At 45.3% G+C, this 23,639-nt stretch overlaps 1 protein-coding gene across 1 annotated transcript in view; it reads right to left on the minus strand.

Moving 5' to 3' along the window:
• Positions 1–16,078, minus strand: part of LOC135373669 (atlastin-2-like) — a 41,449-nt gene extending 25,371 nt beyond the window's left edge. The window contains exons 1-3 of the mRNA XM_064606761.1: positions 16,034–16,078; positions 14,453–14,756; positions 8,454–8,581 (exon numbers count right to left, since the gene is read on the minus strand). Coding sequence (XP_064462831.1) covers positions 8,454–8,581; positions 14,453–14,756; positions 16,034–16,078 — 477 coding nt within the window. The remainder of the gene's footprint in view (positions 1–8,453; positions 8,582–14,452; positions 14,757–16,033) is intronic.
• Positions 16,079–23,639: the final 7,561 nt, after the last annotated feature.

The raw sequence follows: 23,639 nt of genomic DNA on the forward strand, positions 1-23,639 counted from the left end.
CGGCCGAGCAAGCGAAGGAAATAGAAACTCGGGGGTTAGCTTCCGCGGCCCATCACATCAATAATGATCACCGGGATCGTATCCGCAAACAATCCACAGCGGAGTCCCGACATTCCAAGAACCCCGCCGAAGACTTCGTGCCACGGATGTGGAGCGTCACATGACCGTGACCGGTGCCCGTTCCGAGAAGCAATTTGCCGTCACTGTCACAAAAAAGGACATATTGAATGCCTGTGTCCTCCTGCCCAACAGCGACAGGGTAAAAAACCTTCGCAAACAACACATGCAGTTGAACAGCCAGAACAACATGTCTCAGCTACTGCAAGTATCTATCAGATGAACAATGTGGACGAAGGACAATGAACAATGTGGACGAATAGGAACATCCACTTTATGGAAGCAGTACACCAAAGTAAGGATAGATGGGTCTGAATGCAAGATGGAAACCGACTCAGGATCCGATTATTCTATTATTTCTGAAGCTACATACAAGCGCCAATGGCCAGAGAAGGGCCCAGCTATTCGTACATTTTCCATTTCACTACGCGACTTCCAAAAGCAGCCAATTCCGCTGCGTGGCACATGCTTCGTTGATGTTCAGTATCGATCCTTCAGAGGTTCGCTGCGGCTTCTTATCGCTGACGGAGAAAGAGTGAGTCTGCTGGGGTACGAATGGATCGCACCATTGGGTATCAGGTTGACGGGTGATCACCACATGGATGCCAACCGCCTACAGCAAGTACTCAACGACTTCAAAGAAGTATTTCAGGATGCCTTGGAAATTACACACGACCGTTGTTTCACTTGCACTAGATCCTTCTGTTGCACCCATCCGACTGAAGGCAAGGAACGTTCCACTGGCATTACATCCGAACATGGATGCTGCACCCGGTCGTCTTATCGCCGATAATGTTATTGAAGCAATTTCAAATCCTAAATGGGCTACTAATGTAGTTTCTGTCATCAAACCGTAAGTAGAAGTAAGACTGTGTGGCGACGACAAGGTTACTATCAACACCGCCATGTGTGTTCATCCCTACTCCATTCCTGCAGTCACCCATCTTCTTTCATGATTCTTCTTCTTCAATCTTCTTCTTGGTGGTGGCTGCTATGTAAAAATAGACTTTGCACATGCCTATGTTCAACTACGTGTAGACGATGATGCTGCGGAAGCACAAACCATCATCACACATCGGAGTGCTTTCAAAGTCAAACACCTCCAGTACGGTGTGAATGTAGCTCCAGGAGATTTCCACCAGTTAATTGACGAACTTCTCGTGGAACAACAGGGAGTAGTGCCCTATTTCGACGACATCTTAATTCAAGCAGCTAACCAGGACGAACTTGCAACACGATTGCGCAAAGTGTTACGTCGACTTGCCCGTTCTGGCCTGCGAGCCAGAAAGAACAAATGCTTCTTTGGTGTGTCCTCCGTAGAATTCCTGGGTATCGTGTCGACGCTATCGGCAGTCACCCTGCAGATTCCAAGGTTAGAGTGATCCATGATGCATCGCGTCCGAACAGCAAGCAAGAGCTTCAAGCTTTTCTTGGTCTGCTGAACTTCTACAATTCCTTTCTGAAGCACAAGGCTACCGTTGCTGAGCCGTTGCATCGTCTTCTCGACGAGGACGCAGAGCGCACTTGGACTACCATCCATGACGTGGCCTTCCAGCGCGCAAAAGAGCTTATCTCATCAAATAGCGTTCTTGTACCATTCGATGAGAAACGTCCTACATTCCTCACGTGTGATGCATTACCTTATGGTGTAGGGGCTGTACTAAGTCAGCAACAGCCGGATGGACGCGACGCTCCAGTTGCATTCTCTTCACGCACGTTGACAACTACGGTGAGTAACTCGACCGTGAAGCTCTCTCTCCATTATCGCCGGAGTAAAGAAGTTTCATCAAGTTTCATCTATGGACGGGCATTTACAATTGTGACTGACCATCCACCACTTCTGGGAATATTCACAAGGTCAAAGCCCACTCCGATGATAACCTCACAAAGAATGCTTCGTTGGTCTCAGATAATGAACGCTTACTAGTTTGAGCTTGTTCATCGACCTGTGAAGAAAATCGCTAATGCAGATGCTCTAAGCCGCTTGCCACTTCCCGTCAAAGACGAAGCAATGCCATGTCCACCCGAAGTGCTGTTCACCGAAGAGCTGGCCAGTCCACCGCTTCATGCGAAGGACATTGCGAACATGACTATACACGATCCTCAACTTTCCCGAGTTCTCAAGTGGGTGTGGAAGGGTTGGCCAGATGACAAATGTCCAGATGAGTTCAAGATGTTCTGGTCGAAACGCTACGAGTTATCTGCTCATAAGAATTGCCTCTTGTGGGGAAACAGAGTAATAATTCCAAACGAGGGTCAACAGCGAGTGTTAGACGAGCTCCATCTGGGTCATCCAGAGATTGGACACATGAAAGCCCTTGCTCGGTCGTACGTATGGTGGCCGAAGATCGATGAGGACATCAAACAGTCTGTCAAGAGTTGCGCTGAATTCCAATCCACGAGGCATGCGCCGCAACGTGTGACAATACATCCTGGGGAGGTTCCACACCCTCCATGGTCTCGCCTTCACGTGGACTTTGCTGGTCCGTCCCATGGACAATCCTTACTCCAAGTAGTTGACGCCCACTCAAAGTGGCTAGAGGTAAAGCTCATGCAATCTACATCTGCCGAAGCTACTGTCAACGTATTACGGGAGATCATCGCTACGCACGGCATTCAAGATGTTGTGTACAGCGACAACGGACCTGAGTTGACATCTGTTCACCTCCAAACATTCCTTCGGAGAAACGCTATAAGGCAAATTCTTGTGACACCCTATCGGGCTGCAATCAATTGACAGGCAGAACGAATGGTGTAAACAATGAAGGACTCGATGAAACGTATTGTACATGGCAGCTGGCAGCAACGACTTGCTCGTTTCCTCTTGTATCAGCATACCACTCCAAACTCATCGACAGCTTTTAGTCCAGCCGAGCTCCTTATGCGACGCGGGTTGAAGACTTGTCTGGACTGATTGCATCCAGACGGAATAAGTAAACGCCAGGAAGCAGAGGAAAAGCAGGCTCCCAGACCAACGGTGAGGGCCATTAAAGACTCTGACCCGGTGTACGTGCGAAACTACTGCCATGGACAGCCATGGACCCCTCCAACAAGTGAGAAGCCTACTGGACCTGTGTCGTACACAATTATAACTCAGGTTGGCAGGGTTGTCAGACGCCATCTAAACCAAATGAGAGGTCGCGCCACACCAATCAACGAACTGCCAGAGTCAGTTGAGAACCCGACTGATGTTTCTGCAGGCGACTGTGTCCCACAAGGATTTGTAACACCTACATATATTCCAATGGATCAAGCACCAGCTTGTTCCCCAGCTGTTCCAGAAGCCAGTGCGTCTTCACCGCAACTTAGTGGTCCTATATCTACACGACCACGCCGAATGATGACACGTCCGAAATATTTGGACGATTATGTCAGCTAGGGGGAAGGGCGGTTGTGTATTGTTGGGTGGTATACGATTCAGCCAAGCGCGACGGCGCCGCTTTGGCGCGAGAAGATCACGTATCACGGGGAAGCGCGTGTCGTCTGGTTTCGGGGATCACGCCATGCGTTCACTATGATGAGCCAGTCGGGCGTATCCCTACTTGTAGAACAGATATATGTAGTCCAGAAAGCAATAATGTTCGAGTTCATCGTGATCAACGGAGTCCCAGTCTTCTCAAACTCAACAGAAAACAATTTAATTGAAAATGAACGACGCCATATCAAAGAAAGCGACCCGGAACGGCCGCTGACCATCGCTGCGTCGATGGTTGCAGAGACAAGTGGCTACCCAGCCGTAAAGCATGACACCAGGTAGCGCCACCGTCCTTCTTCTGACCACCAGTTCTGGGCATCCTGTGACGTCAGGTGTGATGCCATCATGGCATGTCTGGACAGGCTAGGCAACTCAGGACAAGCAAGGAAGAAAACAGTTATAATCGAGGCAGAGGAACGCAAGGTGCTGTGAAAGAAGGAACGAAACGTGCTAACAGGGGATACTATCAATAGCTAACTACAAAAAGGACTAAGTACACAAAAATTTTCCCACTGTCCACCACAGCAACAGTCACTGTTGAGCGCAGAACGATATGTTCGTTGCATCCGAAAGCTAGACAGAAAACTGAATTGTGAGCCTTTTCCTCCTCATGACACCACATTTATCCCCTAGCAGTCAGCTTCTGCTAATTTAATTGCGAAATTATTAAGAATCATGTCAGCGCTACTCTCGTCCCTGAGGCCAAGGCAGCTTTCGTGGAAGACAGAAAATAGCGGGCATGCACTGACAAGGATTGAAACAACCAATATCCGACATGCATGGGCACGTCACTACAAATCGCAAACAAAGCTGGGCAAAAGATATCACGAGGAGTTCAGTGCGCCACGTCTATTCCATCCGAGAGCCAGGCGTTAAATAACGTTCTTGTTTACAATGGAGCAACTGAAATTGCCCAGCATTGTACTCTAAGCTCAGCGTACTCTTTGCGCATATAGGTGGTAAGTCAATGCCTCGCCACGAAACCGCCATCTCCCCTGATATCACGCGATTGCAAGCTGGAAAAGAACAGCCGTTCCACGGTGCTCGCTCGGATGGAGAACAAAGGTGGTTGTGACTTCTGCGTCGTGAGCTGCTTCTGCTAATTTCAGTCTAGATTTTGTTGACTTTGCTTCTTGGAAGGGTAAGCCAGTGGACCAACTTACAGTTCGCACATGACTAACATGTGCTTGAACTTTTCCTTGAACAACTGCAGTTCAACATTGGATCGCGAAATGTCCCGAGATTCATCTCGCGCCTGGTCACCTTAAGAAAACGCGGTCTGCAGCTAGTTATATTGTCTGTTCATTGTGCGATACTTTGCGACATTGAAACATGTGTATGTACGTGTGAAATACTTCCCGACACTGTGCGCGAGATGTTTTTCATTATTGTGTCAACCTGGATGCCACCTTCAATATATGTATTTTCGTAATAAAATAGCGTGTTGCTCATTACCTCATTGTGTTTGTTTGTTTTATGCACGTCGCGAATATGTGGGGCTGTTTCAGTTTGGACTTCGCTGGTGGCACGATTCCCTTGTCCACGTCAGGTTGGAAGCTTGAAATGAGAACTTGCATTGTTTGATGTTTGTCTGATTGCGTTCGTACGTGGCGAAGTCCCATCGTATCACATGTGTACAGCTTGGGACAAAAGTTTACGGAACACGGGGATGTCGCATTTCTGCATTGGTGCGACACCCTAACAACAAACAGGAGTGGACTCACATACTGAGAGATGGACAGAATGGCCAGTCACCCGTTCCTTATTCGATCTCTTCCTGTTAGCAAGCAGGGGGCCGCTCAGATGATGAAATACGCTACTACCGTGTTCCGTAAACTTTTGTCCCAAGCTGTACCTCATGCACGATACGGTACGTGCGCGGTACCACATATTTTATCACATTCGCCGTATCTCATAAATCATGATTTTTTAAATGTGCCTGATGTTCGTATGGTACGTAGGCGTTACTGGGCATAGATTGAAAGCTGGAAACTGAAGTGTACTCGCTCGCAACTGGTTCTCCAAGTCGAACCATTTGCAGATAAATCCCAAAGTGGAAAAGTGGAAAAGCATATGTAAGTGGTTTGCGAAGTGGAACCACTTCCAAGTGGTTTCTCAAGTGGAACAGCTTCCAAGTGAATTTTAAAGTGAACAATTTCAAAGTGGTTTCTCAAATGGGTATTTTTTTCATAAACAACTTGCAAGTAGTTCCACTTGCAGATATTTTCTATCTGGGCAGTGAAATTATTTAACAAAACAACTGCAAGGAGGATATGACTAGAGGGTTTTCTCTCACGTGTCCTCTGGTGCTGTCGCATCGTTCCATGAGTATCTGTTTTTCTACGTGCAGCCATAGAAGCCATCTTAATCTGTAAGTTTGAATTTCAAACACATCTAGCGTCATTTTTCTTAATTTTTAATGGCTTTTTTTCCTCTCTTTATAATTCACTGGCTTGCACTGTGGCATTGAGGAGTGCTCAGTCACCCTCCCAGGTGTATATCGCTCGCTGAGTGACCCCTGGTTTGCCAATCCTGAACGATGCGCAGCTACCCAGGGCCGACGAGCCGCAAACACGGCGAAACACGTGTCCTCTGGTGCTGTCGCATCGTTCCATGAGTATCTGTTTTTCTACGTGCAGCCATAGAAGCCATCTTAATCTGTAAGTTTGAATTTCAAACACATCTAGCGTCATTTTTCTTATTTTGTAATGGCTTTTTTTCCTCTCTTTATAATTCACTGGCTTGCACTGTGGCATTGAGGAGTGCTCAGTCACCCTCCCAGGTCTATATCACTCGCTGAGTGACCCCTGGTTTGCCAATCCTGAACGATGCGCAGCTACCCAGGGCCGACGAGCCTCAAACACGGCGAAACACGTGTCCTCTGGTGCTGTCGCATCGTTCCATGAGTATCTGTTTTTCTACGTGCAGCCATAGAAGCCATCTTAATCTGTAAGTTTGAATTTCAAACACATCTAGCGTCATTTTTCTTATTTTTTAATGGCTTTTTTTCCTCTCTTTATAATTCACTGGCTTGCACTGTGGCATTGACGAGTGCTCAGTCACCCTCCCAGGTGTATATCGCTCGCTGAGTGACCCCGTGACGTGGTCGGTTGGGGGAAATTCCCCCCAACCGACCACGTCATTCTCAAGCCCCTTATCAGCCTCGTGGCCACATTTAGCTCTTTTGTCCCGAAGAAGGCGGAGCTTCCGCCGTAACGTAGACATCCTCCCTAACTTTTATGATTTTTAAGTTTTAATAAACCCCTTTTTTGTTACTTCCCCTACTTTCGTCTTCTGTCTCCCATTTATTTCAACTATAATTACGTAGCCGTCCGATCCAACTCCAACTTCTCAAGATATATATATATATATATATATATATATATATATATATATATATATATATATAATTAGATTATGTATAATAATATCTTGTTTGCGATTAGCAGTGACATGCTCCGTACATGTCAGACGTTGGTTGCTGGAATTGCCAGTGCGCGTCCGACATTTCCTTCCTGCCACGAAAGCTGACTTGATCTCGAGGACCAGAGCAGCGCTGGCACGATTCTTAATAATTTTGCAATTAAATTAGTACAGAAGGTAATCGTTGTGGGTAGATGTGTGACTTCATACAAGATGATAAAAACATCATGATTCAGTTTTCTGCCTGGTACTCGGATAGAACCGACGTATTGTTTTACGCTCCTCGTGACTGCTGCTGTGGCGGACAGTGGGCTGATTTGTTGTGCGATTGGTCATTTTTGTTGTTAGCTGTTGGCGGTGTCTGTTGTTAGTATATTTTGTTCTTGCTTTCACAGCACTTTGCATTCCTCTGCCTCGATTATAAGTGTTTTTCTTCTTGCTTCTCCTGAGCTGCCTAACCTGTCCAGACATGCCATGATGACGTCACGCCTGGCGTACCGGCATGTCTAGAACTGGTGGTCACAAGAAGGACGGCGCCGCCAATGTTTAGCCAGCGATGGTCAGCGGCCGTTCCGGAGCGCTTTCTTCGAGATGGGCTCGCCCATTTTAAGTTAAACACACAACGCACAAAGCCCTCTGGACGAGTTAAGGCGAGTTCAGGTGGTCATTATGGGACAACTTTTTTTGCAGTCATGTTCGCTTGGTCAAAGCGAAGCAGTCTCGCATGTTCTCGTGGCGCATTCCGAGCGCCCGGTCTCAAAACGACCGAGCAGAGGGTTGCCCAACAGTATCCGGTGTTATGGTCAGATGGGTAGCCACTAACTGAACGTCGTTTAGACCAAAGTGACGCAGGACATTCGATAAGCTAGAGAAAAGGATCCGACCCACACGTTCCAAAATTCAAAAAAAAAATAGTTTCTCTTCGGCGTTGTTCACGATTTACAACACTCAAGAAAGAAACAAATCCCCAAAGGGTCCAAGCAACATCATTGTCTTTCAGTCAATGAATGTCTTAAACAAGCAGGGTCGGCGCTGCAGGTCCTGATTCGCAACAGTGGTAGCGGCGGATTGGGAACGCAAATGAATACACGAAAGCGACTGAAAACGTTACTCATTTGTGAGTACCACTAATACAAGAAGCCACCCGTGACCTTCGTCAAGGAATATGGCTTTGCGAAACGGCGGTGTTCTCCGCCAGCGCTGTTTCGGTTTCATTACATCTACCAACACGATGATTACGTCACGGTGACGTTTCTTCGGTAGAGGTATGTTGTAATATAATGACTTCCAGAGGGGTTGTGGGTCGGGTGTGGTCAGTATGTAATGCTAGCTTGGGTAATTTATTTATACTTTATTACACATAACTTGCTTCTAGTCTTCTCTAACTTTTCATAATGGCACTACGTGCTGGGTGTAAAACGAGAACAAACTAACTTACCAGGAGAAGACCTTTGAAATCGTTGCAAGTTACTGGCCTTCCATTCAACATTTTTGGCGTAAGCCTCTCCGGAGAGAAAAGGAGAGAAGCGAGACTATCCAGACACTGTTTGAATTCTTCGCACAAGCCTGTAATAGCGACATTGACGTAATGAATACAATGCACAAAACGAGTCAGGAACACTGTTTTCCGTAGAAATAGCAGCCACGTCAAGCGCATCGTCATGGAGTTTGAGCTTCTGAGTATTTAATTGTAGAAAACGCAAATAAATAAGGCATTTAAGACCCTTTAGGCTCCTAAATGTTCCTTGAAGAAGGCTCCTAAAAGACAAATGTACTTTGGAGCACCCTAACTAAGGAGGAAATCTTGTTGTGGCGGCAGCATTCCAGGCCGCAAAATAACAGTGTGGTACGCTGGAGGCAGCACTTTTTTTACTGAGTAGTTTGATATCCTTTTTAATACGTTGGCATTAGAAGCCCCATTTCGAAGACAAGTGCGCATCGTAGAGGGGAGACCGAGGTGTCCGTCACGTACAAGCATGGAGTGGCGTCAGGCTTGAGCCGCCGTTAGTCGCGCCTTGTCTCTGGTCCTATTCAGATGTGTCTCGTGGGCTCTCCAGGAGTTCCGCAAGCGGGCTCAATATGTCTATCATGTCGCTCGGCGTATGTCATATGATCAATGTCTGCATATGTGCCGTGAGCTACGGTCTCTGTGGCGTGCTGTGGTCCAGGTGTGCATTCTGTATGCCAAGCAATTAGAACACGAATGTCTTATGCTAACGCAATGTCATCGGACTAATTACAATAGTGACATTGGGGATGAAGAAAATACGCGTCTCCGAAGATGCGCAATGAACAAAAAACGGTGTTCCTTCAGGATTTTTTTTTGGGGGGGGGGGGGGACGATCTACGGAAATTATTGTTCTGAAATCGGCGAAAACGACATCAGGTGAACGAAAGGAACAGATGTTCTCATCGGGAGAGCTTTGTGGCTTTTATAATTAAGAAGGTAATTTTTGAAGCTAATTAAGACATTGTCTTTGAAGTTTGCTGACGCCCTCCTAAGGAGTGCCTTTCAGCATATGCGATACTACAATTGATTTCATCTCATAAAACGTGATACATAGTATATATTTAGAACATATGTTCACACTTAGCTTGGGCACCCTGTATATTTCAGGAGTATTCATAGGTGTTTGACAGACATAATCATAAAACCTTAACTCGCCGTGATTTAAGAATTTTAATTAAGAAAACTCGCCGTGGTGTTAGTGGTACTCCAGCAGACTTGATAGGAAGCTTGCTTACACTCGAATTCGATAATAATAAATATCTATTAAAGATAAATATTAAAATTAATGGCGAAGAAATTTATTAAAATATCGCTTCTACAAAACATTTAGAGAACAAGAGGGTAAAATAATACACAATCCAGCTTGATGAAACGTCGTCAAGAAAAATAATAACGAAAGAATGAAGCACGAAGTCAGAGTAACTATTTAATACCTGAGCTTCCGGGCAGAGTCTGCTCTTCTTCAGACAAAAGAAGCAGTTAAAACACTGCTAATATGAGGAGTGGGATCGGTGAGAGAAAGAATCAAAAAACGAGAGAGAAGCAACGCAACGATGAAATCACAAAGAACAAAACAGAAGGCTATACATTAGTATGAGAACTTTGTATTTTCTAACACTCACTCCGTACAAGTCCATGGAGCCGCAATGGGTTCACGCGTATCTCCAAATTGTGCTAATATTTTTATTGGGTCTTTTGAGAAAAGAGCACTTGAGAGCTTTGATGTACAGCCATTAATTCACTACAGTTATATTGATGATATATTTGTGATTTGGTCAGGAGACAAAATATCTTTGAAGGCATTTTTCGATCACTTTAATTCACTGCATAGTTCCATCAAATTCTCCTGCACTTTCTTATACCATGCTGTGAATTTTCTTGATGTGACAGTTTCACTTAAAGATGGCAAGTTAGTAACTGACCTCTTCAAGGAAACCTACAGTACAGTCCGTCGTCAATACCTTCATTTCGATAGTTATCATCCCCATACACAAAAGAAAAATATCCCCTACGGTCAATTCTTGCGATTAAAACGTATTTGTTCCGATGAAAATAGTTTTTCCAAGCAATCCCGAAACATGTCTGTGGATTTCTTGAAACGAGGATACCAAGCTCTTTAGTTAAAGAAGCTCTACAGAAGTCATCCCAGAAACAGAGAGATTCTCTTTTCAAACCAATAATTAAAAGGGAGGGGTCAAACTTAATTTTCGCTACTCGATACAAAAAAAAGCTTTGAAAATGCAAAACAATTCTAGATCGTCATATTAACATTCTACATGCAGGCAGCAAGTTAAAAGAAATATTCCCGCATGCTCCTACCATAGCGTTTCGGCGCCACCGTAACATTCGCGACATACTTTCTTACTCTAACGTACAAAAACAGCCCTCAGGCTGCACCCCTTGTAAACATATCTTTCCTTGCACTAGAATCAAAAGTCACGCCAGCGATTTTGAGTTCAAAATTGGACAACCTTTAAACTGTTGCTGTTTCTGTTTTTAACCTTTAAACGGTTTAAACTTTAAACCGTTTAAACTGTTTTTAACCTTTAAACTGTTGAATATAACATTTGCTACGCAATATTTTGCGCAAGATGTGGTTTACAGTACATTAGAGAGTCTTGTAATTCCATGCGCGAGAGGTTTTATGGACACAAAGGTGACTCCCATATCTGTGCATTTCAATCTCCCTAGTCACGATTATAATGAAGATTTAAAGATTATAATTTTAGAATCCGGCTTCACTAACAATTATAAGCGTAAGAACAGAGAATCGTTTTTAATTGCTTCACAGTCTGGTTACCCATGGTATAAATGTACATAGCGGTCCACTTTACCACCTAATGAAAGGGAACATTGATATTTCGCCGCCTGTTCCAATAATCAACAAGGCTGTGGTAAATGCTTGTCATTTGGTTAATTAGTTTGATTTTGTGACTGGTTGATTAATGCACAATAACGATCTATGCTTCCCCTATACCTTAGCATTGTATAACTTAAAAAAGATATCCAATCCCTACCCTCATTATTTTGATGTGTATGCATTTATGCATTGTTTTTACAACATGTCACTGTCCAACTTTTGAATGCACAAGTAATTTTTTTTCACGGAATTCACGTTAGCTGTAAGCACACTTATATTTAACCGTTTTCTTCTTTTCAACGGACAAGCGCGGCCTGCAGAAATTCAAACGGAAAGAGTGGTGTACGTTTCTTCCAACTGTCTTGGCTTCAGATATCTATCAAATGTATAGCCGTCTGTTTTGTTCTTTGTGATTTCATCCTTGGGTTGCTTCTTTCTTGTTCTTTGATTATTTCTCTCACCGATCCGACTCCTTATATAAGCAATGTTTTAACTGCTTCTTTTGTCTGAAGAAGGGCAGACTCTGCCCGAAAGGTCACGTAGTAAATAGTTGCTCTGACTTCGTGCTTCATTCTTTCGATATTATTTTTCTTGACGACAAAACATTTAGCATAGCGTACTTCATGGCCGCACGTTAAACACGTAATCATCAATACATCCGGGACTTTTCGTTTTTTTATTTTCTTCATGAATTGCATTTTTAAGGAGCGGTCACTTCCGGAAGCTCACCCATAGTTGCCAGCAACTTGGTGGCAGGGTACAAGTTGCTTAGACACGCCGTCTTCCGCGAGGGACGTTAAATACGGGATGCCGTGTGGTGAGCTTTCATCGCAAGTTAAAGAACCCTCAGGTGGGCTAAAGCAATCCACAGACAGACCGCTGTGGCGTCGCTCATGATCTCAGCTGTCTCGCGACGTAAACACCCAATTATTATTATTATCACCTATAGTTGCGTTCTTTTTATCTGCACCTCTTGAACTAGTGCAAGGAGTCCAACACTCTCGCGTTCTTTTTGTCATGCATTCGCAGTACAGCTGACTGTCCCAATTATTTCTTTATTTTTTAACTCCTGACCTAGTAATCCGCTAGTGTTGGATTTTCTAGCATGACGCCTCTAAGTCGTTCAACGAAAGGGTGCAGAGGAGAAGACGACAAAATGGATTAGATCACTTTCTTGGCGGCACGATGTTGGCAAGTAATGGCGAGCATACATTTCACTTGTGACATCATGCAATATTTACATTTGCTTCTTTTTGTAGTACCCGTCATGCTTATTGCTCGCACATTTAACGCAGAAGTAAACCAGAGATACGTATACGCTCGTCACCTGGCTCTTTCGAACCCCTTCATTTCCACTGTATGCAAAAACTGGTGTCATCTCCAAACAGGCAGAATGACGTGACACGGATGAACAAGATAGGTGCACATCGCAGAAACGTTGCTAAAAGAGGACGCTATAACGAAGGAGCATCTCTCAATACCCGCCTGGGAACAAAATCTATTAACTAAGTATTTTTAAGGTTACGAGTGGGTACATGAATGGGAGAATTAGTACAAACAAAACGAGAACAAATGGTAGACGACAGGCTATTGCTGAACTCTCTCATTTTTAGAAGTCGGGCCGAGCAACGGACGGGTTGAGAACTGTGTCTACACTTCGCGTATACTTAAGAACAGGTAGTGCGCCCATGACCTGAAAACCTGAGACAAGGTAGAGGACGGTAACGGACAAACACAACACGGTGTGAAACTCAGGTTTCAGGTTTTATCGCACAACAACATTTAAATAGACACTAAGTGGGGGAGCAGGGAAGATCCAACAGGCTCCTCAAAGCGGGCCTCTTCCATGCTGTTCCACAAAGTGTCTATTTAAATGTTGTTTCGCAATACACCTGACGGCTGAGCTTGGAACCGTGTTGTGTTTCTCCGTGATCTCCTCTACCGTGTTTATCCGTCCTCTACCTTGTCTCAGGTTTTCGAGTCATGGATGGTCACCTCGCTGGCTACCTAACCTTCCCTTCGTTGGTGGGGCACGACTGCGGCACTTTTCGTTCTGAAAGGACGCCAATCGAACTGGCTATTTTTTCCTCCGAGAAGTGCGTGGATAATAAATAAACGAATTTTTAAAGGTCTGCGCTACTTCCGCGGCCGCAGGAGTCGTTGCGTGGCGTCACTACATAAGCGGAAGAAGGAAAGGGCCGAGCTCAGAGGAAGAAGTCAACAAAATATGTTCCCGTACAACACGCTCCTCAACAAATACTTTTTGCTCACGTTAACGCTCTAGTAATGGCAGCAAATACATCCTGCCTCTTCTGAGGCTCCTCAGGTAAGTAAATGAAATGAAAAGAAATTAAACATCTGCGTATAACCTGCAGTACAGTGGCTGATACGTTGGAGCGGGGGGGGACGAACGCCCTCCACCCTCAGTCCGTCAGTTTATTCATTGGGTTTTCCTCTCTCCCCTCTCCGAATAAGCGCTTCGACAAAGAGGCTGGCCCCTCGAACTCTGGGTCTGAATCCGGCACTGGTGTAGTGCCCGATTAGTTGTACTGAGACCGTGCATCCTACCTCTTTCTAAGTTTCTCGAGCAAATACTTTTTTCTTCAATAAATTAAAACACTGTCCACACTTCCTCCTGTTCCACACGTCATCTTGAATATTAGTGCGTTCAGCAACATCGAACCAATTATAGGTTTTAGGAGATGCACTACGAATCTCGAGCACGTCAAATGAGAACGATTCAACGTTGGTAGTCGCCTAGGAATCCAGAGAACGGGAGGAATGGAAAGATGTCGTCCGTTTCACTGTTCTAATATTCAGAGAACTACTTTCACTCATGTTCCATCCGCTAGCGAACTGAAGCTAGCAGAGTGGCCAGCTCCAAACATGTTGACTACAAAAGGGTACCGGAGAGGGTTGTTAGCATCATCGCTCTTTGATAACGAGTTTAGATCGCGCTATATCCTCCTTCCGCATGTCTTGTACAAAGTATACGTTTACTGTTGAGAAATAAGCTAAAAGTTGACATTGCATGCAGTGGAAACTTACATCAGAATTCCTCACGTACCTTGTAATCTTCCGTCGTAGTTTGGCTGTTTAATTTGGTCTCCCGGGTGCGGCATTAAAAAACTAAAGATGCTTTTTGTGCATTCTTTAATACCCCTTTGGATACTCTTAAGACTTGTCAGTGTAGAGTGGTTAGGCGTCAGCCACTCGCCGTGGAAGTCTCCTTCCATATCCAAGCCATAAGGGATCTCCTGAGCGTTCTCCCAGTCACGAGCCAGAAAGAGCAAGGTATCTAAAGCAAACATCTTCTGGGCATCCTTACAGTCTTGCGCTCCCTTCAGCACGCTGGCGCAGCTAACAAAGAACTGCAAAGAGGAAAGAGTAGTGTACACCTAAAAAGTCTATCTACAACTACTAACTTTTAAAATTATTTTCCCCGAGTGAAATCAAGTTACTAAATCCAAACTTGGCTACATGACGCTACCAGCTTCAAAGAAACAGGACGATTGGCTTGTCATCCATGACTTGAAAACCCGAGAGGGTACTTGAGAAGGTACTTTTTGATAAGGGCGAGAAAATATTTTTTATGTCCTACATGGTTACGCGAGGGCTGCACGAGACGGCGCCCAGTGAGGCGCGCGAACATATCGCGTGCCCAGATTACACAAGCCGCGCCCTCCAGCCGGATATGAGCATGCCCCCTTTTCCCAGCCCTTTTGTTATTAAACTGCGTAGTTTTCAGTTATCAGTCCATCAGTATGTTTGTTCGCAGGTGTTTCTCAGAGTACTTCATTCGCGGCGTTTTGAAGTGGTACTCAGGAGAACTGACAGTGATGCTTTCGCGCTCACAAGGAATATTATGAACAAATCGTGTTATCACTTCAAATGTTCGTTTCTTATGATCAATAGCAACGCAGTTCACATTGTAGGCGGATGGGTTTTGCTGCACTGTAGCGTCCTAAACGTAAAGCATAGTGGCCGGTAGCAACGTCCATCCATGCAACATCCATGAAACCTTTAATTCATGAACTTGAAATCGGCTTAAGAGGAGAGGTCATCCGCGGCTCAGCTGATTATGGTCGTCTTTCTTACATGTGATGCATGCCGGGTTACCAAAAAGTTTGTTAAAAAGGTTGCTTTCGTTGGTGCTGAATAATGGCCGAAATAGGAACTTCAGGAGGCACTTCTTGGTCCCCACAATTCCTTAGGTAATCTTGACGGACCCCCAGTCGTTGTTTGATTTCGCTATGGTTTTCTAAAGGTTACACTTCATGTATATTTCACTAAACTAAGTGACTCGCACTAGGTGTCAGTGAATAATGTGAGGAATGCTCACGAATAATGCAAATACGCGCGTGCAAATTGAAGGACTGCGCTATGTAATTTTCTTCCTTCTTAGCTCCGCGAATCAACTGTGGCTATGAGCGGCGTACAGACGTGAACAGATGGAGAGGGTACTTCAGGAAGGAGTGGGGGACAGGGGGGTTAGCATGCGTCCTGGGACGACTTCAGGGGGAACTGCGTCGACATTCGCCTGTAAAGTCTTCGGTAAACCCATGGAAAACCTGAGACAGCACAGCCGGTGACAGGATTCGAACCCGTGTCACCTCCCAGTCTCGCCGTGGAAAGCGATCATCCTAACCAATATGACACGGAAGCCGGTGGCATGAAGCTCCATGAGACGCATAGAGACTTCATTCGGAGCAGCGTTCAAGACCTATCTGTTTGTCGTACAGAGGAAGCTGTAGTGGCCATTTTTCATGAGATACCTTACCAATAGTTCTCTGCTTTTTAACTTTGGTTTTGCTTTGAAGAGAAAGTATGAAATAATAATGAAACATTTATGCGTTCATTTATATGCGTATTTTTTGTTCTTACTGCAATCTGTTACAATCGAATATGTAATGTATCGAATGTAATGTACAATCGAATATGTAATGTATCGAATGTAATGTACAATCGAATATGTAAATCAAATATGTAAACTGTCTGAATTGCAAATAATCATTCCAGCCTGCTTGGTTCAGCATCAGCAGCCAGCTCTTCAGTGTGGATAGATTAGGAAGCACCACATGAACAGCTCAGGCTGGTACGTGATAGTAGCACAGATGACATGCAAATAATGCATGTTCTTGCCCTCCAAAACCGATCAGAAAACTTCACCACCCCAAAAAACATTCCCCGAACCATGCGTCTCGACCCACCCGTGCCCCCCCCCCCCCCCTCAGCGTAACTATGTGTAGAGAGGGTGCGATATAAAAATATTTTCTCGCCCTCACCAAAAAGTGCCTGCTCAATTTTTGTATATGTTTTAGCATAGGTATTGATCTGTTGTATCTATCTATTTGCATATCTCTCGCCCGACAGCTTCGTTTTCAAAAATGGCGTTGAAAACGGCCAACTTTGAAAAAAGTACGACATTTGGGATTAAATGTAGCAAAAAGTATTAAGCGCTCCGCCTTTAAAACGTGTGATTTTGAAGTGTGAAAGGTCGAGAACACGCTGAATTTTTTTGGGCTCTTGCAGCCCGTGTGACAAGTGCCGTTAGCAAGGCACAAAGTTGTAAGAAATACCGCCAAAAAGCAGCTCTGTTTCGCTGGCCGAAAATGGAACACAAGGGAAGAACTTGATATTGGCATAATATTATGGCAACGCTTTTTCATTCTATGTCACTAACATCCACCTAGACGCAAAACCCCGTTGGATACGTCTCCTTTTTCGCAATATGATTTTCGCGATTCTGACGAACTTTGACACCACCTAAATCGACAGCGGTTCAACACAGTGCAGTAAAACTTGGGAAAATGTATTTATTTGCAGTAAGAAGTGCATGATAATTTTTGGAACCAAAACTGAGGGGGGTCGAACACTACCTTTGGGTGATTTGGCCTGGAATGATCCAGTTGAATGGTTATTGCATACGAAGACGGCGCAAGAGCAGTAAAAGCATTCCAGCAGCCAGTGGAAGCGCAGGAAGTTGGCGGTGGACCTCAGCCAAGAAATGAGGGTACACCATCGATAAGGAATGTCAGAAAATCTCCATGCTCCAGACTTACGTCTCAACATGCTTTCGCCGTGAACAAGTAGGACATGTTGCCAACGATAGTGCATGCAAAGCAATTGATAAATATGCAGAAAATGCGGCACGATGGGGCCATTTAATGAAGATGTGCGGGAAAGTACATGTGGGCGCCGTGGAGCCCGAAGGTGAAAACACAGTGACTGTTCCAAAGATCGGAAATGCACACGAAGAGAAGATTTGTGCAAAAGTTACAGTAGAGTGTATTTCGATTACTCACTCCGTTGATACTGGATCGACGACCTCATTAATGAGCAAATGTGCCTCTGCTATTTGCTCCGATTGAAGTTTCCATTATCAAAATCGTAACGTACTCTTGTGAACTACAGCAAACAGCAGATACCAGTACGCGGCTGTTTCCGGGCGAGAGTTCATTTCAAGGGCAAGTCTGCGACGATATTGCTATATGTTGTAGCACGAGGAACAACTGTACTGGAAAGAGACGTCGTAAAGTTTCTAAATGTCTGCATACACGGAAAATTCTTACAGTGTCTTCACGTCAGTAATCATGACATCTCTGCCACCAGACTGCCGAATCGAATTAGCAAAGGGGTTCATGCCGAAAGTACAACTGAAACCTGATGCAAAAACCGATAGCATCCAAGTTACGGCGCCTGCTCCCCACGCTAAAGATAAGACACCTCAAGAATTGAAAATGTTCCAACATGCATCACTGAACCCAAAGCATTACTGAACCCGCCGTCACCATCACCGTGGTATCACCAATCGTTGTGATTCAGAAAAAAGACGCAGTGACATATGTCTCTGTGTCGATCAGCGGCAGGCCAACACGGCAGTTGTAGCTGACACTTATCCGCTGCCAACCGTGGAAGAACTTCTGAATTCCTTGCCCGGAGCAAAGCATTTCGCTAAGAGAGACTTGTCCTCAGCATAATACCAAGTCAAATTGCACGAAGAAGGTCGGCACTTAACAACCTCTATTACACACGAAGGTCTATTTAGATCCCGTCGAGTATGCTTCGGACTTGCATCAGTCCGGTCGGCTTTTCAGAAACTTATAACCCGTCTGCTGCGGGATCGTCCTGGAGTCATCGTATGTTTAGATGACTTCGGCAAAACCAGAGAGGAGTACCGGCAGCACCCGCGATTCATCCCTTTGACTAGTTGGGTACTATGCGCGCCCCTTTCCATGATAGGCGCACGTCGTTGAACCACTGCGGAAGCTCCTGAGAAAGTGACTACCTTGAAATGGAACAAAGAAGCTGACTGCGCGTTCGAAGGTACCAAAAGACTTCTCGCAACAGCTGGATTATTGTCTCTGTTTGACGCACGGTTACCCATTATTCTGACCACGGTTGCATCGAGCTATGGAACAGGGGCCGTACCACAGCAAGACACGAAGAATGGCCTATGCACTGTAGCGTTTGCGTCAAGGACCCTTTTTAGCGCAGAATGAAATTACTCGAGGGGAGAACGAGAAGGACTTGCATGCAATGGCGTCGCTATAGTACGAGTCACACGGCGCGAGGGCTCTTTGCGTCACCCCCCACCCCGTTCCCCCACTAACGGATCCCCTTTCTGTGCCAGGCGATTCACGATGAATAAACATATTACGTCACACTCAGAAAAAAATAATGATAACAATGTGCCTCGTAGAAGGCTCCTAATGTTGTTTTTGGCGTCATCGCGCCGCAGAGAACGGGAGGAAGCTGCAGCATTGCTGCGGCGCATCACCCCTTCACTCGGTGCGGACCGCATCCCCCACACCACTCTATTAACGGCACTGCTTGCATGTGTGTGGGCACGCGAAATATGGCATGTACATCCTCAGGCAGGCGTGTACACGGTGGGCAGGTACTTGACACTGCGCACCGACCATCAAGCGCTGTCTACACTTCTGACAACTCAAGGACAGGGTTGGCGACCACTACGTATTTTGCGCTGGACGGCACGACTTCTTAACTGCGACTTCACCGTCCAACATCCGAAGGGTTCGGAAAACATTGTTGCCGATGCATTGTCAATATCGTCGCATCTATATCAAGGAGGAAACAAAATTTGAAGAAATCGTCTTGCCTTGGATTTCAACATCTCTGACCAAGGCTGAGGTACAACGAGTAACGGAGGAAGACAGTCTGCTAAAACTTATTACTTACGTGACAACGTTTTAACCTTTGAAAGGACGTCTGCAAGAGGACGATTTTACCACTTGCAATATGAACACTCCATTATTGAAAGGTTGCTCTTCAGGGGAGAGATGCTGGTAAACCCCGAATCGTTGACCGCAAGAATGACCGTACAAGCACACGGGTTACATCCATGTATAGGTAGGACTAAACAAGGAATACGCGAAGCGTACTGGTGGAAGGGCTGGATCGGGAAGTCGAACGTTGCATCAAGGACCGTTGTGCTTGTCAAGCATCGGACAAGTCGCCCAAAACCGTTCCTGCCCCGTTGCAACCTATTCCTCTATCGGAAATACCCTGGCAGAAGCTGGCTATCGATATCGTGAGGCCATTTGAAAATGCACTCTATGGAGCCAAATTCGCCATTTCTCTCATGGAGTATTATGTGCAATCGCTGCAAATCGCTTTTATAGGACGCGTGACATCGGAGGAAGTCATTGGATTCCTTCGCCGGGTGTTCTGCCGTGAGGGTTTCCCGGACGAACTGGTCTCAGACCATGGCCCACAATTCACATCAGCTGTGCCTAAGGAGTTTCCGGATGAGCCAGGCATCAAGCACCTGTTTTCTCCTGTGTATTACCCTCAGGCCAATAGCCTTATTGTTACGCGGCCAACTACCACGTACAATGCTCAATGTGGTCGTGTTACCGATGCCTTCACGCGATGTGACTGATTTCCTCGGGCGAATGACATTTCGTCAGGAGATAAGAGAGCAACACACTGATCATAGTCGACGCTCTAAGCCCAGGATTTTATCACAGGTGATCTAGTGCGTATCAAACTAAAATAAAAATGCAACGCGATGCCTCGATTCTCAAAGCCTATGAAAGTACTAAAAAATGTGGAAGTAGGACCGTTCTAATTAGGAAGTAGGAAGTAGGAAGTAGTGTGGTGGCCCGTACCTGATGTAGAAAGGCGTTCCGGTGATGCTGGTAAGGAACCTACATCGAATTGGAGGACATATCCGAGGACAGTGATAGGCAAAGTACCTCAAAATTAGACTTAAAGTAGAGTACCAGCTACCGGGCGTCATTATTACTTCAAGTACAGTACAAAGTCAGCAATTCCAAGTGTACTTCTAGTAAAGTACAATGTACTTGAGAAAGTACTTCAAGTATACGTCAAGTACACTGCGAGTTTAATTTGTCACTTCTCATTTCACTGTTTAGTATATGTGTCTCGCTTAATTGGCAAAACTTTAGACTTTGACAAATAAAGCTTTGAGAAATGCTCTAAAGCCATGACGTCCTAGGTTAAGTGCTAACCCATGAATATAAAGTGAATCACACGACATAATTTGCAGTTACATGTAGAGAGCAAATCAGTCATACGTGCTGTGATTATGTATTGTATCCTGACTGATCCAAGATCAGTCACCCGCATGGTGTGGTGTTCCGGAACAAATCCGGAAACAGGCTAGGAAATTTCAAGGGAAAAAGTACAAGCCAACAGAGATTATATATCTATGGGAATTACATGCTGCTTTATGAAATGTAACATGTTTAAAAAAAGAGTACAAAGAAAATAAAGGATGAAGCACAATGTAAGCCATCATTTTTATATGACTGCCATCTGCAGCAACGTAATCCATATAATCAATTAAGAAAACGTAAAATGTAAAAAAATGAAAGCATGTATGTCTTTCACTGTGTTCATCATGCAAGCAAACGTTCGTTTGATTCTTTTTCAAAGAGGCGCCTCCGGAGCCGCCGAAGGCTTCATTGGCCTGATCCAAATCCCACTGCCCAAAACGGGTAATCGAGTCTTTCAATTCCACCAACCACGTTCATTTCCTTCTTTTTGAAAGAGGCCCCTCCGGAGTCAGCCGAAGGCCTTGTGGTGTTATCTGCTAGATAGCTGTGCTCATTCTTATCTAGGTATGACTCGTAAACATCACGTGGTACTTCTGATGTTGTAAAAGCCAATAGCAGATGAAAATAGAGGTTTTTTTGTTGGGTGGAACCCGCCAGCTCGCGGGCACGCACATGATCGTCTGTGTCCCCTTCCCTGACAAGACATGGTGTCAGGAGTGGGATCGGAAGTTCCACTACTTTAGTGCCTTGCTTGGACTACTCTATCTTCGCCACCCTACTAGCGTCAATGACCAAGCCAGAAGAAAAAGGCAGCACCCAAGGACGGGAAGAGTGCACTTCGCTTCAACCACGATCCACAATGACAGGCCTACAAGCACCACCGCAATTCAACTTCGAAAACGTAAGCGAGTGGCCAGATTGGTGTGATGAATTTGAAGACTTCTTGCATGCCTCTGGAATTATCGAAGAGAGTGACGAAACAAAAGTGAGGACACTACTCTATTGCATGGGCAGAAATGCTAGAGAAATTTTCCGCTCTTTCAACTTAACCGAACAAGAGGCGAAAAATTATGGCACTGTGAAAGGAAAGTTCCAGTCGCACTTCGTGCATACAAAGAACGTCGTTTACGAAACAGCAAGATTTAATCTCTGCAAGCAGCTACCGACTGAAACGGTGGATCAGTTCATGACCAACTTACATTCTCTTGCGGAACGTTGCGAGTTTGGTTCATCAAAGCAGCGTATGATATGCGACAGATTCGTCTTCGGCCTCCTGGACACAAAATTGTCTGAGGGTCTCGAAATGGATGCCGAGTTAACATTTGAAAAAGCATTTGCTAAGGCACCTTTGTCGGAAGACGTTAAAAAGCAGCAAAACGACCCTAAAAGTGGAGCGAACGAAGGAGCAACAAGTGAAATAAATGTAGACACTTTGCGGCTTGCTAGGAAGCAGACGCCTAAGAGAAAACCGCCGGAAAAATGTGGATTTTGCGGCCGTGACTCCCATGCAAGAAAAGCATGTCCTGCGTTAGGGTAGTCATGTTTGAAGTGCCACAAGCAAGGACACTTCGCGAGTGTATGTAGATCGTCATCGAAACAAAACACAAGAAGGAACTCCAACAAAATTAAAGACGTCGACACCCTTGATTATGACAATGAAGATTATAACTTTCTCGGAGCTATAGGATGTCGCCAGTCCAGAGCGCGGTTTATTGAAGTAAAGGTGAACGGACTTGCCGTCAAAGCAAAGGTTGACTCCGACGCGGACGTGACGGTGGTCAGTCATGAGTTTCCAGGCCTTCCGAAGAACCTAAGTTGTGCAGAGGAGCTCATGGGTCCGAACAATGTGAAGTTGAACGTTGTAGGAAAATTTGACGCCGTTGTACAGTGGAAGGGAAAGTTTTCGCTACAGACTATTTTTGTTGTTCCAGTACCATTGCTTGGAATGCCGGCTTTGGAAGCTTTAGGAGTAGTGCACTTCCTAAACGAGGGCAACTGTTCGTCCGAATACGAGGCAATATGCCCGTCCGTCTTTCAAGGGATTAGAAAGATGCCCGGAGAATACGAAATTCAGTTAAGGCCGGACGCTGAGCCTTTCTCGATCTCAACACCGCGTCGGATACCCCTACCTCTTCGAAAAGCCATCGAAGAAGAGCTACGTCGTTTAGAGTCGCTCTCCGTCATACGCAAAGCAGAGAAGCCTACGCAGTGGTGTGCGCCCATTGTTCCGGTGCTTAAGCCGAACGGCCAAGTCCGTATATGCGTCGACTTCGTGCAATTAAACAAAAGTGTGCAGAGGCAACGTCATGTCCTTCCTACAGTCGAAGAAGTGCTGGGAAATCTCAGTGAAGCAAAGTTCTTTTCAAAATTAGACGCAAACTCAGGGTTTCATCAAATTCTGTTGTCACCGGAGAGCCAGGAACTGACTACTTTTATAACACCCTTTGGGCGTTATTGTTACCAGCGGCTTCCTTTTGGCATCACTTCAGCGCCGGAAGTATTTCAAAGAAAGATGACCGACATTCTGAAAGGACTTGACGGCGTGGAAAGTTTGATGGACGACATCTTGGTCTACGGTATGACGAAAGAAGAGCATGATGAGCGTTTGCGAAAAACTCTAAATCGCCTTCGTCGAGTTGGAATGACGTTAAATCGGCAAAAGTGCGTGTTTGGATTCCATTTTTGGGTGTTATTTTAACGAACCATAGA

This window comes from Ornithodoros turicata, unplaced genomic scaffold (assembly GCF_037126465.1).
Source record: "Ornithodoros turicata isolate Travis unplaced genomic scaffold, ASM3712646v1 Chromosome29, whole genome shotgun sequence".
Classification (NCBI taxonomy): Eukaryota; Metazoa; Arthropoda; class Arachnida; order Ixodida; family Argasidae; genus Ornithodoros; species Ornithodoros turicata.